This window comes from Papaver somniferum, chromosome 11 (genome assembly GCF_003573695.1).
Source record: "Papaver somniferum cultivar HN1 chromosome 11, ASM357369v1, whole genome shotgun sequence".
Lineage (NCBI taxonomy): Eukaryota > Viridiplantae > Streptophyta > Magnoliopsida > Ranunculales > Papaveraceae > Papaver > Papaver somniferum.
The window spans coordinates 127,974,401-127,991,859 of NC_039368.1; the positions used below are offsets into that span (position 1 = coordinate 127,974,401).

The 17,459-nt window shown below is 35.1% G+C and overlaps 2 protein-coding genes across 2 annotated transcripts; one reads left to right on the forward strand and one right to left on the reverse strand.

The window, feature by feature from the left end:
* Positions 1-1,012: 1,012 nt before the first annotated feature.
* Positions 1,013-2,916, reverse strand: LOC113322097 (trifunctional (S)-stylopine synthase/(S)-nandinine synthase/(S)-canadine synthase-like). Its single transcript, XM_026570116.1, has one exon. The coding sequence runs from the start codon at positions 2,630-2,632 to the stop codon at positions 1,172-1,174; it is 1,461 nt and encodes a 486-aa protein (XP_026425901.1). The 5' UTR covers positions 2,633-2,916; the 3' UTR covers positions 1,013-1,171.
* Positions 2,917-4,405: 1,489 nt separating this feature from the next.
* LOC113322507 ((S)-scoulerine 9-O-methyltransferase-like) lies at positions 4,406-6,746 on the forward strand. The gene is made up of 3 exons (XM_026570601.1): positions 4,406-5,303; positions 5,420-5,484; positions 6,268-6,746. Exons 1-3 carry the CDS (start codon positions 4,493-4,495, stop codon positions 6,562-6,564), a joined length of 1,173 nt encoding a protein of 390 aa, XP_026426386.1. The 5' UTR covers positions 4,406-4,492; the 3' UTR covers positions 6,565-6,746.
* The last annotated feature ends 10,713 nt before the right edge of the window (positions 6,747-17,459 follow it).

Below are 17,459 nucleotides of genomic sequence, written 5' to 3' on the forward strand. Positions count from 1 at the left end.
ACAAATCAATTGGAATGTCCATATTGCTTCTTCATCTTTAAATTGTTCTTTGAAGAAATCCAAAATTGGATTAACCAAATTTATCAAGGCACTAGTGTAATGCGATACTTTTTTTGTAATCTTTAATAGATTCCCGACGGATATATAATTTTTGTAGTACCTGGAAACAAGAATGAAAACCTGAAATTTGGGTTTTCATGGTATCCATAAATCAGATGAAGATTAGATCCACGACCGTGATATTCAAATGCTTTAAACAAGAACCTGGTGATATCATGTCAAGTGTCGGAGATGTTTTATTCTTCTTTCCCATATAATATGGTCATTGGAGAGAATCAATTATGAAAAAAATCGAAGATGCTCATCACAAAGATTAAAATATAAACTTATTTTGCTTGTTAATTGATTTGAGTGATCTATCTATTAAATCCTTTTAAAATTTGATGGGGATTACGTAAATCATAATAATAATTCTGAAAAATTAGTTTTTTTTTTTTGATGGGTACATTAGATGTTTATTTCCTGATCATATCAATTTCAGAAATAGGTATTCATCGATTTTAGATAGAATGAGTTTGAGTTAATTAGCATGAAATTGTCTTATACGATTTGGAAACGCCACCGTAGTCTGTAGCAATATCAGGGGGAGGAGAGGGAGAAGAAGAACAAGTAAAAACGTTTATACAAGAAAGAAAAGGATAACGGAGTTAGATAGTGTATCAATTCTAAAGACACATGGCATTCTGTGGTAGGATGGGACAGAGGAACTGACAATTTTAGGCACAGAGGATCCGTAGCCGGTCCTTTTATGCATGGTGTTTTTGATTGGGTTTGGCACATTTCTGCAACACATACAACCCCAACAAATCCATCTTGCTTTTGCATAGGTTAAACGGCATCAAAACTGAGTTTGGGATCACACAATATTTTAATGCCACTTTTAATAACGAAATATCATCCGATCAAAAAAATAAATAACGAAGTATCAGTAAGGAGTGCTCACGCACGGATATGAGAAAACACTAATTTTCATAACATAGTTGATTGATTTCGATTTGTGTAAACATTAATGATATTTGGAAGTTTAGATCTTATTTTTTACACCAAAACCAAACGAGTACGAAATAGTAAACATGAAGAGAAACAACAACATGAGATGAAATTTCCATCACTACAAACGAGGAACTATACGTGCTTCGAGTGGGGTTTTCATGAACAGAACAAACCCCAGTAAATCACTCATATCAGGAAGCACTCCATCAGACACACAAGACCATTTAAAAGCATTAACAAGATTAGCAAGAGAAAAACTAAACTGAAGTTTTCCTAATTCCATTCCTGCACAAATTCTCATACCTGCACTAAATGGTAATAGTGATTGTTCCATCGCCTTATCGTGCTTCTGCAGAAACCTCTCTGGTATGAATTTGTAAGGTTCTTTCCAAACCTTTTCAGTATGATGTAAAGCATGAATGTTAACCATAACTTTAGTTCCCTTATCAACTTTCTTGCCCATCAATGAAGTGTCTTTACAAGCTTTATGAGGAATCGCCAGTGGTGCAATTGGTTTCATCCTCATTGTTTCTTTAACAACAGCTTGTAAATATGGTAATTTGTTGACGTCTTCGACTTTCAGCATTGTGCGATTGTTATTGGCTGTGAAATTCTTAAGCTCTTGATAAAGTTTCTCTTGAACAGATGGTTCGCGTATTAAGAATGCGAGTGCCCATGCAGTGGTTGAAGAAGTGCTATCAACACCTAAAAGATAAGCTTCGAATATAGCGAATATGATAACCTCTTCAGGATACAGTTGCGATTTGAGAAAATGCAAGTAAGTGTTAGTAGCAGGGTTTGACTGAAGAAAAGGACGCACCAGAGCTATTACTCTTCTTTTTGCTTCTTCGGCGCCAGTTACAGCTCTCTTATGACCTGGTAGATATTTAGCATAATAGAATACCTCAGCAAGTTGAGCATAACCACTAATACGAATCAAAAACTCGATCACGTCATGCATATCTTCAACATACTTATCGTCATCAAAATCCTGACCATAGATTAACCGACTGATTAATCTTACAGTTGCTTTCTTGAGATGATCAAGTGGTTTAACCATTCCAGAAGCTGCTTCGTCTTTCAAATTTTTGATCAACTTTATTATATCTCTCTCTTGGTGTGCAGTTTGCGATGCTAAATGCTGAGGCGATAATGCTACACTCTGAAGACCTTTTCGAAGAGTGGCCCAAAACGGACCAGAATCAGAACTTGAAATTGTTCTCCAATTTGCAGTGCCGATTTTAGTGATCTCAGGCATTTCACGAGCTGAATAATCTGACGATTTGTTAACAAGAACTTCCCAGGCTCGATCAAAGTCGGAAACAATAATAACAGGTTTCCAACTACCAATCCATATCGTCATTACACTGCCGTAAACTTCAGCAAGTTTATGTAAGACGACATGGAGAGCAGTGCCTCCAAGAATGTGCAAGTTACCTATGATTGGTAATGTTTTTGGGCCAACAGGCCATTCCGTTGTGGATGCTGATATTCTTCTCCTGAAAATGATTAACACAGCAGCAAAGACTGCTAATATGGTAGAAATGAGCGTAAGAATCCATAAGTTACTCATGATCATTTCTTTTATGATTGGTATATATTCTAGCTAGCTTGAGTCAGATTGACTCTTTGCATAAAGAATTTCATGCTTGTATGCACAACACCCATTCACCTTATATACAATTACTTAGTCCGACTCCCCCGGCTAACTAATACTCCATTAATGCTGTATCTGAGAAGCAAATCATTCATGTGGGTGTCCACTGTTCTTGCTGTTTATCTAATCTCTACTGAATTATTGCCTCAGTGCTCTTTTTGTTTATCCTGTTTAAAGTGGCATGTGACATGATTTCCGTCAGAAAGGTAAAAGGATCAACGATGATATGATTTAGAGGTTTCGCGTCAATAAGAATTATTATTTTTTTGCGGAAGTAGTTGCCATAAATTAAACCCTGGCGCAGTGGTGCACGAGAAGCTCGTGTTCGTTCACGCTCTCGCTCTTTGCCATAGTTTTTTTGATAAATTATTGAAGAAAAAGCAAAGATGTATGTAATTAAAAGATAAGCATAAGTTGCAGGTTGGGTTTTGGCATCTGGTTGTTCTGTAGTACTGTAGTAGTATATTTAGGTTGTTAATAGTAATCCATTTCAATTAGCAAGAAAGGTGACTAATTACACATCTACCAATCAAACACAGCTAATCAATCAAGATACAACATAAAATGAATCTATATCAACATTAGCAACCAAGAAGAAGACATTGTATAAAATACTAGTCGAAACTTTAATAACAAAAACAGTTATATCAGTAAATGGTTGAATAAACAATAGCGTCATCAAAAACTCCATTGACGATAGATATGATGTAGAGGTTTCACGTAATAATATTTTTCACATGTAGTTCCATTGTTAGAATACAGTCATCCAACTAAAAATCAATTGGCAATGAGTGGAGAGGTCCTAAGAATTATAAATCACAGGATCTTAGATTGCCCAACAAGATGGGACTAATAATCTCAACACGCCCCCTCACGTGTAGCCTCGTTGGGTCTAACACGTGGACAATTAAATCGGGTGACGCGGAGTAAAGGCGCGGTCTAATGACTCGTCGCAAATAGTCTGCTCTGATACCATGTTAGAATACGGGCATCCAACTCAAAACCAATTGGCAATGAGTGGATAGGCCCTAAGAATTATAAACCGCATGTTCTTAGATTGCCCAACAAGATGGGACTAATAATCTCAACACCCATGTACCTTGATGCTGTGGTGCACGAGAAGCTCGTGTTCTTTCACGCTGTCTCTTTTTGCCACAACTTCTTTGATCACCATATCCATTGTTAGCTAGCTAAAATGATTGAAGAAATTAACAGTAAAGATATGTGATTAAATTTATGCAAAAGTTGCAGGTGGGGTTCTGAGCATCTGGTTCAACCAATACTACACCTAGTGTTTTTTGTTCATCTAATTGATTAGCCATTAATAGTGTCATATCTTCCTACCCTTGTTTAGGGGTTCGCTTTGTGCCAATTAACTCTACTCTTTAGTGGTGACCCTCTTTGTTTAGCAATAAATCATTGGTATGAATGTGTTGGTGAGCACTAGCAACTCTGTCAGAAGCAGGCTCATGATGCTCTCTTTTTGTGGTGACCCAAAGTAGCCATAAAAATATCTTGGATTTGTGCCTTTTTCAGTCAAAAAAAAAAAAAAAAAAAAAAAAAAAAAAAAAAAAGAAAAAAAAAAGAGAGAAAAGGGAAAATAAGTAAATGCGTGAACACTTTCCACAAGGGGTGTAGAGTCGGTACTGGCATAGCCATAGGTTACTATTTTTATTCTCTATAAATATGCATGCATATCTTATATAGAAGCATAAACACACCAAACTTGATCATTGTCATAAAAAACAGTCCTAATTGTCATCAATCAAAAACAGTCCTAACATGGCTACCAATGGCGAAATTTTCAATACCTATGGTCATAATCATCAATCAGCCACAGTCACTAAAATCACTGCTTCTAATGAAAGCAGCAATGGTGTCTGTTATCTTTCAGAAACGGCTAACTTGGGGAAGTTAATATGCATTCCAATGGCACTAAGAGCTGCGATGGAGCTAAATGTGTTCCAACTTATCTCAAAGTTCGGAACTGACGCAAAAGTTTCGGCTTCTGAAATTGCCTCTAAAATGCCAAACGCGAAGAATAATCCTGAAGCAGCTATGTATTTGGATAGAATTCTTCGACTGCTCGGGGCAAGTTCTATTCTTTCTGTTTCTACTACAAAAAAATCAATCAACAGAGGAGGAGATGATGTAGTAGTACATGAGAAGCTTTATGGGTTAACAAATTCGTCGTGTTGTTTGGTCCCTCGACAAGAAGACGGGGTGTCATTAGTCGAAGAATTGCTATTCACATCTGACAAGGTTGTTGTGGATAGTTTTTTCAAACTGAAATGTGTGGTGGAAGAAAAAGACAGTGTGCCATTTGAGGTTGCTCATGGTGCTAAAATCTTTGAGTATGCTGCTACAGAACCAAGAATGAATCAAGTATTTAACGATGGAATGGCAGTTTTCTCTATTGTTGTTTTTGAGGCTGTTTTTAGAGTTTACGATGGATTTCTTGATATGAAAGAATTGTTAGATGTTGGTGGTGGTATTGGTACTTCGGTTAGTAAGATTGTTGCTAAATACCCTTTGATTCGCGGTGTCAACTTCGACTTGCCTCATGTTATTTCTGTTGCCCCTCAATACCCAGGTATACCTTCTTCTTCTTTTTTCTGAAAAGAACGGGTTCGAATTTTTACAGAATTTTTTTTCTCATTCGATACTCAAGCAACTCTATTAAAGTATACTGTGTAATAATGCATGCAGGTGTAGAGCATGTTGCAGGAGATATGTTCGAGGAAGTCCCAAAGGGTCAAAACATGTTGCTAAAAGTAAGCTAACCATACTCAATTTTCTTAATAATTAGGAAAATTGCAAAAACCGTCACAATATTATAAAGGCATCTGAAGTGCCATCACTCAGATACCGATGCTATGTACTCTATACATTGACAAAATTCCATGGTATCAAGTCTCAACCTGCCGGTTATAATAATTTTTTTCAGGCTTTCTTTAAAAGAAATTATTTTGAATGGTAAAAATCATCATTATATTGGAGAAAAGTGCAGATCTTGCTACATTAAAATTTATAATATAATAAAACATTTGTTTATGGTTGTTTGAAAAAAAAAATCTCATTGTTAATGCATCTTTCTAAGTTAATGGTGATTAATGGTGAATAATATGATATCTTATTACCGTCTTGACACTTTTTTTTTTGTCGTAGACAAAATATTTCCAACTTTTCTATATTAATAAAATCAGAAATATTTCATTTATATGAATATTAAAATAAGAAGGTGCATGAGTAATATTCCAAATTTCTTAAAGCGTTTTTTATAGCAGTACGGCGTTTTCTCAAATCTTATTAACCCATAATTAAAGGGTTTCCGTAAATTAAATTGAGGGATATCAAAACAAAAACAAAAAATAGGGTTATTTTGCAGTAAAATCAATAACCCCTTATCATATGAAAAGGATAACTTAGTCTACCCCAATTTGGAGAGATATGGGCAATTATTGTATTACTAGTTCGTTTGAGCATTGATAATATTTTTCATTAGATTTATACTCAATAAAATATATGAACTATATTGATAAAGATTAATAATGCAGTGGGTACTGCACGATTGGGGTGATGAACGATGTGTGAAGCTGTTAAAGAATTGTTGGAACTCATTACCTGTGGGTGGAAAAGTTTTGATAATCGAGTTTGTTCTCCCGAATGAACTTGGTAACAATGCTGAATCATTCAATGCGTTGATTCCCGATTTACTCCTGATGGCTCTGAATCCAGGCGGTAAAGAGCGAACGATTTCCGAATACGATGATTTAGGCAAAGCAGCTGGATTCATAAAAACTATACCTATCCCTATCTCCAATGGTCTTCATGTCATTGAGTTTCACAAATGAATGGTTATTGAGTGCTTTGGTAATTAAACTACCAAGATAACTACATCCATTTCATGCATTTGCTTTTTTTTTTTCTTTTTTTTCTTTTTTTTTCTTTTTGTTTTGTATTCCAGGTGTGAACTAGTTAGTGTGTTGAGTGGACAAAAGTAAGTAATCGTATTTTGTGTTTCTTAACGAGACTATGAAATCTTTGTTTGATTGATGTTTGTGAATCCGAGGGGTGGACGTGGATCCTTGCTTAGCATAGCTCAACCCACCCCCCCCCCCCCACCACCATCCACGAAAGTCCAAAATATCTTTGTTTTTACCACCTATTTTTAGTTTGGACTTATAGAACATTCCGAAAATATAGATAGAGTAAATAATCTAGAGTAGGTATAGAACCGAGTTTCAAACTCAGGTCATCGGATTACAACGACAATCATTCAAAAAGATTAAGTACGGTGGTTTTTGTTACTTCTTTCTTCGGAAAGATTTGGACTTGGTGTTATCCTTCTGTTCTTGTGATTTTTTTTTAAATCAGTAAGTTTTGAGTGAGTTTAGTTAAAACAAAAAATTCTAGCTCCATAAGTGATTATCTTTGAATGTGAACATTTGTGATCATATTAACTGTTTAACATTTTATGTTTTTGAATCCAATATGAGAATAACACCCATGACCAACATGGTTATAAGATGTGGACTGAAGGACGTATGCCTCTTTAGTTATATTAACTGCTAGTTAAAGTAATTTGTGCAAACCAATACAAGCAAACAAACCATCTTCTTAATTTATTTATTTTTTCATTTGTATGGTTCCTCAACAAATTGAGACCACTTACCACTAGTCGTTACACTTAAACCCACGATAAAAAGTATTACCGGTCCACGCCCTTATGACCTAGTTAGAAAGTTGGCATGTGTCAGAAAAATTTACACAAAATTGATCAATTAGCCCTGAAACAAGAATTTCTAGATGAAAAAAACATGTAAAATTTGATACTGTTTAAATAGACGGGAATAGAAAAGATACTTTTCTATTAACCATTTTGGGTGATCTGCCTAGAAAAATGTAAATAAGTTATACATTTTAGCCCAAAATGCCCTTAAAAATACAACTAATCTACTACTTATGGATAATAAACACGCAACTCATGTTCTCTTTAAAATACAACCATGTTGAGTACATATTTTCCTGCTGTCTCTCTAATTAACCAAATCTTCTTAATGTAAAATTCTAGCTCCAGCACATTACCAAATAATTAAACAATAATGAACAAACATGAATTAAATATTAGTATATAATGTGTGATGTACTTGTCTAAGAAGTAGCTGCAACACGGTATTATCTCCACATGCAACACTTGGTCCCTGGCTACATAGCTGGGGTAGTTAGATAGCCATTGTACTATATGCATGACGCATGTATTGAATCAACTGCATAACCCCAGCTGTTTGTTTCTCTATACAATGAGTGGCTATTTCCACCCCCACACTACTATGATCGAGAAATCATGAAGATTATCAATTAACAGACACCAACTCTCCATTAATAAATGTCAAGTCAATTTCAAAGCCATTACCATCATCATCGTCTTATTAATAATGATAATATTATTACTGCAATGTACATGTATGCACAAAGAAAAAAAAAGTTAAGAAAGTAAATGATGGTTAACTAGCCTTCCCAAGAGCCGGGGTTTAGTTATCAACACAATAACTATCTATCTAAAATCTAAAACATGACATACCTTCTTTAGCATACACTAGAACAAAGTTAACAGCTCTTCCCTTCAAAAGATACAGCTATATTCTTTCTTTGTCTCCTTAGAATTCCTTCTTTCCCCACCACAATAAAATGAACTAAATTGGAATATAAATGAGAATGAAAGCTAAAGAGATAGAGGCTGAGCTAGATGTTACAAATCGGTAATGCAGCAGAGAAAGAGAGTACAACTGCTAAATTACTAAATTAAAGGTAGAAAACATGGCAATATGGTGCTGGATTTAAATTCAGTTTGCAAAAAATTGTGATCGTATTGCTAAAACTATGATAAAATATGACTACACCAGGTTTCATCTTAGTTTAAACATGTGTGAAACAAAATCCAACCTAATGAAAAACTGGATGAAAACTAATTTCATCTAGTTTAAGCATGAGTGAAACCAAATTCAACCTATCTATAATAAGATGAAAACCAGTTTCATCCTAGTTTAAACATGGGTGAAATCAGTTTTATCTTAGTCCAAACATAGGCGAAAGAAAATTCAATACAGTTTAAAACATAACAAAATCATTGTAAACCTAGTTTAAACATACGACAACCACCACAAGACATAAATAATACAGAAATCTTTGCTTTATTTAGCCGCTGCAAATTGATAGTTCTTTTGATTGCATAGGTTGGTGCATGTGTGTTAGGCCTACTACTGCAACGTTCCGGAAAAAAATTCAATGCATATATATATATATATATATATATATATATATATATATATATATACTAAATGCCAAGCAGGGAACGGATTATATGTACATATAATTATTAGTCAAGCGTTCGTCAAAATGAATGGACATTTTTTATAGATGACGATGCAAAAGTGTAGCTGGATAACCATATTCAAATAAATCTAAAACAAGATGAAAACTGATTTCATCCTAGTCTAAACATGAGAGAAATCAAATTCAAATCAATTTAAAAAGAGGATGAAACCAGTTTCAACCCAATGCAAAACAAAATGAAATCAGTTTCATCCTAGTTTAAATATGGTTAAAACCAAATGCATCCCAAACTTAAACAGGAGGATGCCACCAGTTTCAACCCAATCCAAAAACAGAATGAAATGAGTTTCATCCTATTTAAACATGGATTAAACCAAATTACACTCAATCTACATGATGAAATTGACTCTAAAGGGAGCTGAGACCATAAGATATTGATCATTTTATGCTATTTCTAAACAGATAGTTAAGTATCTGACGGTCTAAAATGAGCATTTTCATTTTAGTTACATGTACAGAGCACTTAATTATGAGAGTGACTGTTATGCCAATTACACGATTTCGTCTAGTGAATAAGTATATAAAACGTTATCAACACGAATTTCTCTGTAGTAGTCGGCGTGGGATGGACGATACGGAAAATGATAATTCTCTTCAACTCTTGCATATTTAATTTAACTATTGTTGAATAGTTCTGTGCATAAGTTTTTGTAGTGTCCAACTTCGTTTCCTATTTTGATTAGGATTTGTTAAAGAGAAAGTTACATATCTTATCGTCTTGTATGTGCTATTTGGAGCGCAGAAAATTATACGGTAAATGAGGAGATATCCAAAATAGGTACGCATTAACAACGATTCATATTTGTGATGTTATTCTATTTCTGAATTTAGCCAAATATTGGAGTTTTGCAGCATTTTGCTATTTTCCTCTTTAGCCGACCAACGAAAGGTTTTTCCGCGTCCTTTTGGATAGCGTAGAGAATGAAATTGTTAGAGCATGGCTCGGTTGAACCCACCAAGTGTTGGTATGTCAAGTTTGGTTGTCATATTTTAGTGAATCAAAACTCATGTTAAGAGTCGCTTGATTATATACTAAAGTCAACTTCGTATAGGTTAGCTTGAAAGTATTTAGATATGAGACGTTACAAGTATTGCGAAGTTTTGAAGATGTGAAGAAGCAAGGAGCTACAACGACAACAATCATCCTTCCACTTGAGGTTAGTGATATTTGACTTGAACTGTTTCATTCCCTAACGTATCTTTCAAGCCGTGCATATTGAAAATATAACTGCTAAGCATATTTTGAACTCTAGATAGACATAGTATTAAGGAATACAATACGAGATTTATTTCTTAACCATTAAACTTTGTAGACAACACATCGCCATAATAATTTGAATGCTATTGTGATTATGTATGGGTATGAGGTGAGGATTTCATCCTAGGGAACAATTTTTACATGTGTTCTAAGGAAGTAAGTTCATAAACTTGTTTGTGAACCGAAAATGAGATTTCCAGGTGTTATTGGTTTTGTTATTCATTGCATATCTTATGAACAACCAATATGTGTGATTGAGTATAACCGCTCACAACTTGTTTGTGTTCTTGGTAGAACTATTCACAAAGGCCTGACTTATGTATTGGTATGACTTTTATTCGTGAAACCGATCTTAAGTAATCACCTGAAATGGTATGATCGGGTTTGTGTTTTGTCTGACCAAATATGGGAAAGGGGAACCGATCCTAGTAAGAGGTGCAATACATCACAAATGGTAACCGATCCTTGTATGGAGTGCAACAAAGTTTATAGCAGAAAGGGGAACCGGTCCTATGGACATGTGCAACACGTTTTTAGGCAAAGGGGAATCGATCCTATGGACATGTGCAACACATATAAGTTAAATACCATATATATGTGGGGAACCGACCCTAGTACCTAGTCAACCGAATTTTGGAAAGCTAGTGTGACTATGCACAGTACTCACATGGAGGTAGAACCGAAACTTGTTTTGGTAGAACCGTTAAACCCATGATTGTGATTGAATGTTGGTTTAATCAATCACATAGTTCTTGAAAGTCAGATGAACCAATTCTAAACTTGTTTGGAAGTGTGGCAAATCGGTTTCAAGGTTGTAAGTGTGAAAGACAACTTACAAAGTAAGGATGTCGATATACTTTGAACACATGTTGTGAATATTTATTTCTTTAATTGTTCAAAGATATTCTTTAATGGCTAAGGGAAGAGAATCCCAGGATCGAAACATAAGTAAGTTAAAAATCTTTTAATTAAGGTTATTAATTTCATTTTGTAGGGAAATTACAAATTAGTAATGTGCATTTACTAATTAGATTTTCCGAGAGATTTCGATCATTATTTTTGGACAAAGCATTTCCAGGAATTATGAAAACTGAATTTGTGCTTTAGTGAATATCTTGAGAATATTTTCGGTTTTGGAAATTCCTTGGTGTCGTAACTTCCTTGTTTATAAATACTTGAAGTTTGCCTTTCTAGCAAACTAATCCTTCTTAACAACAGACTTCCTCTTTTGTTGTTGTTACCGGTGTAGCCGCCTATTCAGAGAGGAGAGTAACCTAATTAGGCGAAATCTCTTACGACCGCTCAGTTTAAAGTCTTCTTAAGGATTGAGAAGCTCTAGCGTGTATCGTTGGTGAGAAACTAGATAATTGCGGTTTATCTTTTTTTTTCGATTGATTTGATTGACTAACGGTGGTTGAAATATGATTGCACCTAGTTTGTTTATTCTTTATAATCTTCTCTTCTGATATAAGATTTGAAAAAGCGGGGGTTTAACAACACCACCCAATATTTCGCTTAGCAATCTGTATGGACTAACTCCGAAACACTTTCTAGAGAATCAACTAGACAGTCAGACTCAATCTAGGTAAAAGTATCTCAAGGAGTTAATATCTCTCTCTTATTTTGATTTACTCAAGCTAATAGAAATCAGCGAGTCCTAATCAAACACAAGGAATAACTTGGACGGTACCAAAGACCAATGTCCAAGGATCAATCAATGACAATCAAACAACTAAAGGTTGGATTATCCCAATTGATGATCTACACGTACAACCTGTATTATTTCAATTATAAAGATAAACAATATAATGCGGAAACTGAAATAACACAGACACCAAAATTTTTGTTAACGAGGAAACCGCAAATGCAGAAAAACCTCGGGACCTAGTCCAGATTGAGTACACATTGTATTAATCCGCTACAGACACTAGCCTACTCTAAGCTAACTTCGGCCTGGACTATAGTTGAACCCCAATCAGTCTCCCACTGATCCAAGGTACAATTGTACTCCCTACGCCTCTGATCCCAGCAGTATACTGCGCACTTGATTCCCTTAGCTGATCTCACCCACAACTAAGAGTTCCTACGACCCAAAGTCGAAGACTTGATGATAAACAAGTCTGTATCACATAGACAAGTCTATCGAAGGATAAATATATCTCCCACAGATAAACCCCAAAAGGTTTTATTCCGTCTTTTGATAATAATCAAGGTGAACAGGAACCAATTGATAATTCGGTCTTATACTCCCAAAGAACAACCTAGATTAATCAATCACCTCACAACAATCTTAATCATATGGTAGCGAAACAAGATGCCGTGGAATCACAAACAATGAGACGAAGGTGTTTGTGATTACTTTTATATCTTGATTATCGGAGAAATCAAACAATCTCTAGCCAATCAATATGATTGTACTATTACGATAGAAGATGCAAGATCAGATCACACAACTACGATAAAAGTAGTATCGGTCTGGCTTCACAATCCCAATGAAGTCTTCAAGTCGTTAACCTGGTTTTAGAAGAAAACCAAAGGTTAAAGGAGAACCTACTCTATCACGCAAACTAGTAGCACACGTAAGGTGTGGGGATTAGTTTTGCAGAGTTGATAGATGTCCCCTTATATAGTCTTTCAAATCAGGGTTTTGCCTTAGTTCCAAAGCAATCAATATCCATCGTTAGATGAAAACCTGATTTAGATTCAAGCTAATATTTCTCAACCGTTAGATCGAAAACTGAGCTTGTTATACACAAATGACTGTATGCTTCTAGCTTTGTTAACCGCACCCAAAAGTGTACATTGTTGGTTCAACAATAGTTTACCAAAAGGTTAACCATAAGAGCATTTCATACCAACCATGTTCTTCTTCACCATAACTAGTTCAAATAACTCAAATGAACTAGTTAAGAGAGTTGTTCAATTGCAAGGAAATCTTATGTAACTACACAAGACACAATTGAAGCAAAGATGATTTGATTCACTGGAATCGGTTCATGAACTTTAATAGCCACGGTTTGCAAAAGCATTCCTTAGTATTTTAAGATTAAGTTCAGGAATCATCTTTAGATATATAAACTTCTCAAGTTCGCAGACTTAAGACACAGGACAGAGTTTACAAACTCCAGCAGAAATTCTCGGGTTTGAGAACTTCGCCGGTTCGCGGACTGGGTTCGCGGACTTGGCTCACGCAAGTAGTTTGTCAATTCCAGCAGAAAATCTCGGATTTGAGAACTTCGGCAGTTCGCAGACTGAGTGCGCATACTTGGCACTTGCCATACTTCCGATTCTCTTGATCAACAAAGTTCGAGAACTTCGGTTCAAGGAATACATTGGTTATGTAATCTAAGCTCTCATTCCAATCATTGAAACATTCTTAGAGGACGTTATATAGTTGTTACACCATTTCTCGTCAAAGCAATTTTCAAAGTGATTGAAACATTCATAACTTTCGTCACTAGGTAAAGATAAACTTGTCGAAGCGAAAGCTTACCAACACATATTTCGAGATATAGATAGGCGAGGTTTACTCGGCTCGAAAATCTAAATGTGTATAATGTAGTCTATATATATAGCATACGACTTTTGTCTCAAAGAGTAGGAGATAGAATAGATAGACTTTTGAGTGACAGATAAGTTCAAGTCTCCACATACCTTTTTGTCGAGAAGTTCCACCGGTTCCTTGAGTAGTCCTTCTACTTGTATGATGAATCTCCATGAAGTCCTTGAGCTCAACTACACTTACTATCCTAGTCCGAGACTTAGCTATAAGAGACTAGAAATCAAGACTTATAGTTTTGATCACTAACATTGACAAACATGCTTGAGATAGCAACGCATGCGAGTTTGACCGAGCAGTGCTCTAACAATCTCCCTCTTTGTCAATTTTAGTGAAAAACTATCAATACATATGGAATACAAAAAAGATAATGAAACTTTAGTAGCTCCTATTCCACATGTCTAATCTTTAACATTCCTCAAAATCTTCGTCACTTCCAAGTACTCCAATGATCCCAAAGGTTGTAAGTTTAGCATCACCGTTGTTGAAGATCCGTAGCTATAACAATGAGAAAGCATCGGTCTCGATCATTGTTATAAAGTGTCATAGTATTATTACATAGTGTCAAAGTTCAATTGCATCACAACTTCAACAATAATACTATGGTGATATGTATCACTCCCCCTTAGTCAATACTCCATCTCACATGAAAACCACTCCCCCTTACACAATGATCTGAAAACCATATGTATTTGTAGTGTGAACTACATATTAATTCTCCCCCTTTTTGTCAATAGAATTGGCAAAGGTACAAGAACGGGTTCATAATGAAATTTCCGTAAGAGACATTTCATGACTTAGAGAAAGAAGCACACATCATCTTATTTAGATGCAATCATATACCCGAAGCTAACAACATTCATCAAGGAGTTTAAGGATACAAGATAACCCCTCTAAAATTCCACAGCCGCACACCCCTCAAGATATGACCATTAAGCACAAGTTCAAAAGAACTCTCCCGCATTTGATGTCATTCCCGAAAGAACAACAACGAACGACCTTAATTTCAAGAGAAAAGAAGGATTTTTATTGGACACCAAAACCATGAGAATGATTTTTATATCCAAAAACTCAATCAAATTAATCATAAGTAAACCCATGAATGATTTAATCAGAATACATAATCAAATTAATCACAAAAGTGATCAATTTAATTCATTGTGCTCAACATAAGTAAACTTACGGAGCAACGACTAAGTTAATCATACAAGAGAGTGATTGGCTTAATCGTTCATATACTCAACACAAGAGAACTTGTGGAGTAATAACTAAATAACCAACAAGATGATTAATTTAGTTCTAAATGCTCAACATAAAGTATCTCACGGAACAACCAACAAAGTTAATCAAAAATAATCAACTTTGTCGTATCGTGCTCAACATAAGACACATTACAGAGCCTCACGGTAATACAAAAACGACGGATCAATGAAGATCAATACCATGGAATACACAAGGATTCATTCTTGTGCACAAGCATATACAATAGCAATAATCCTTGGATACAAAAGATTTTAACCTATCTTCCGTCAGAGATTGACAAGATAGGCATAACTTTTGTATTTGTCAAAATTATATTCATTCTTAAACCAATAAACAAATACCGATCATGAACGACTTTACTTTTGACAAAATATGGGAAAACATAGTTCACGGACGTAAACACCAATATCCCATAACAAATTGGAATATAACAAATGATAAAGATTAAATACTGCAAAACATCATCCTCCAAAAAGTTTTAGAATCAAAAACCTAAAAACAAGAAGATGAAAAATATTATCTATGTGTATTCACAATCATCGCTATTCAAAGCACTAGTTATTATTCCAACAAAGCCAAAAAGAAGACATACTAGGCATTGTAGATCTTTCTCAAGGCATCTATTGAAAACTCCTTCTCATTATTGAAAAACCCATTGATTATGGGATCGTTCAATTCCTCTAGATCTTCAGAAAATATCAGTTAACTCACTAAGTTCTCTTTTTAGATCACGCAGGGTATTCTTGGCTAGAGACAACCTTTGTTCACAGAGAGTTATCTCTTCCAAAGAGGAAATGATTCGAGATTTTAAATCATTTCGCTTGTTGATGAAAACTTTCACCATTTCTCTAAAATGATTATCAGTACGACAAACACAGAAGAGACGATTAGAGGAAGAACCTTCTCCATTGGTTGTTGACTTCTTCTTTATCATTCTCGAGGAAGTGATTCCTTTGTACAGATGTACGTTGACTGCTTCTACTGCATCATTTTTGGAAGTACCTCTAGTTACAGGAGCCATGAGAGCGAAGAGAATGAAGGAGAATATGAGAAGATTTATAAGTGTCAAACCCTAGATATTCTTGACATGGTCTTCCATGGTTTAAAGATCCAAAATCTATATTGTTAGGAGAATATTTTTTTAACAAGAATAGATACAACACTTGAGTCACAAAAATGCAGAGCCTCATTTTCTCAAGTTAAGGATGAGGATGCGAACGTCTCTGGAATTAGACAGAGACATTGTGAGCTTGATGCTCCCCTTGTTTACCAAGGTTTGTTGTATAAACATGCTTCCTACCTCTTCTGATTCTGGAAGCACTGGTTTTATAAGACCCTTGTAGATTATGAAGATTCATCTTTTGCATGTTCTTTTGCAGTCTGGAAATTCTTTTGTTGTTCCTATTGAACCTTCAACACGTGCTTTGAACATGATTTGCATTTTCACAAAACGAACAAATCGAGGATCCCTTGTCTTGTTGAAGTGCCTTATGTTTATCACAACTGTCGACCTTTAGTTTCCCATAACATTTTGGAACACGGTTGACGATACTTGCAGTTTTGCTTTTAAATCCTAAACCATTTGTGTTTCCAAAGGATTTCTGACCAAATAACATTGCTGAGATTTTGTCAAAACTTCCACGCAATCGTTGCAGATCATCTTTGAGGGTATTAATCTCTTTTTCCTTTAAAACAATGGTTCTGGTGAGTTTATCATTAAGACAATTTATCTCAAGATCTTTCACCTGGATTAATGATTCTAGTTTCTTCAATTAAGCTTTTAATTGAAGATTTTCATGAAGAACCTCTTTATTCAAGAATTCAAAAATCTTTGTGTCAGACTCAATTTCTGAACCAGACCTTGAATATGTGGATGTTTCTGCTGCAAGAGAGGTTTCATCACATCCATCAGACGCATTCAAGATGTTGACATTAAGAGATTTTTCTTTCACAGAATCATTAGTAGCAAAGGCTGACAAGAGATGTTTATCACATCTAATTCTTCTTTTTACAAAATCCTTGATCCTTTCTGTTATCAAAGGTTTATCAAACCTATTACCAACGAAGCAGCACTCATCATCCCACGACAAGCTAGAGGATTCACTTGTATTGGAAACATCGTTGAATGCAAAGGTTTGAACAGAAATCGGATCAAGAAATTTTACCTTTCCAAGGGAGGTATTTTTGGAGAGGGTGTTGAGGTTATTTCCTCCATTGATGGCATGTTTCTTAGAAACGTATCTCTTGTCTTCAAATATAGTTTCTAAGATATC

Coding starts and splice junctions, on each gene's coding strand:
- LOC113322097 (XM_026570116.1), bottom strand. CDS start 2,632: ATGATCATGAGTAACTTATGGATTCTTACGCTCATTTCTACCATATTA.
- LOC113322507 (XM_026570601.1), top strand. CDS start 4,493: ATGGCTACCAATGGCGAAATTTTCAATACCTATGGTCATAATCATCAA. Junction 5,304..5,419: donor TGTTGCCCCTCAATACCCAG/GTATACCTTCTT, acceptor TAATGCATGCAG/GTGTAGAGCATGTTGCAGGA. Junction 5,485..6,267: donor GTCAAAACATGTTGCTAAAA/GTAAGCTAACCA, acceptor TTAATAATGCAG/TGGGTACTGCACGATTGGGG.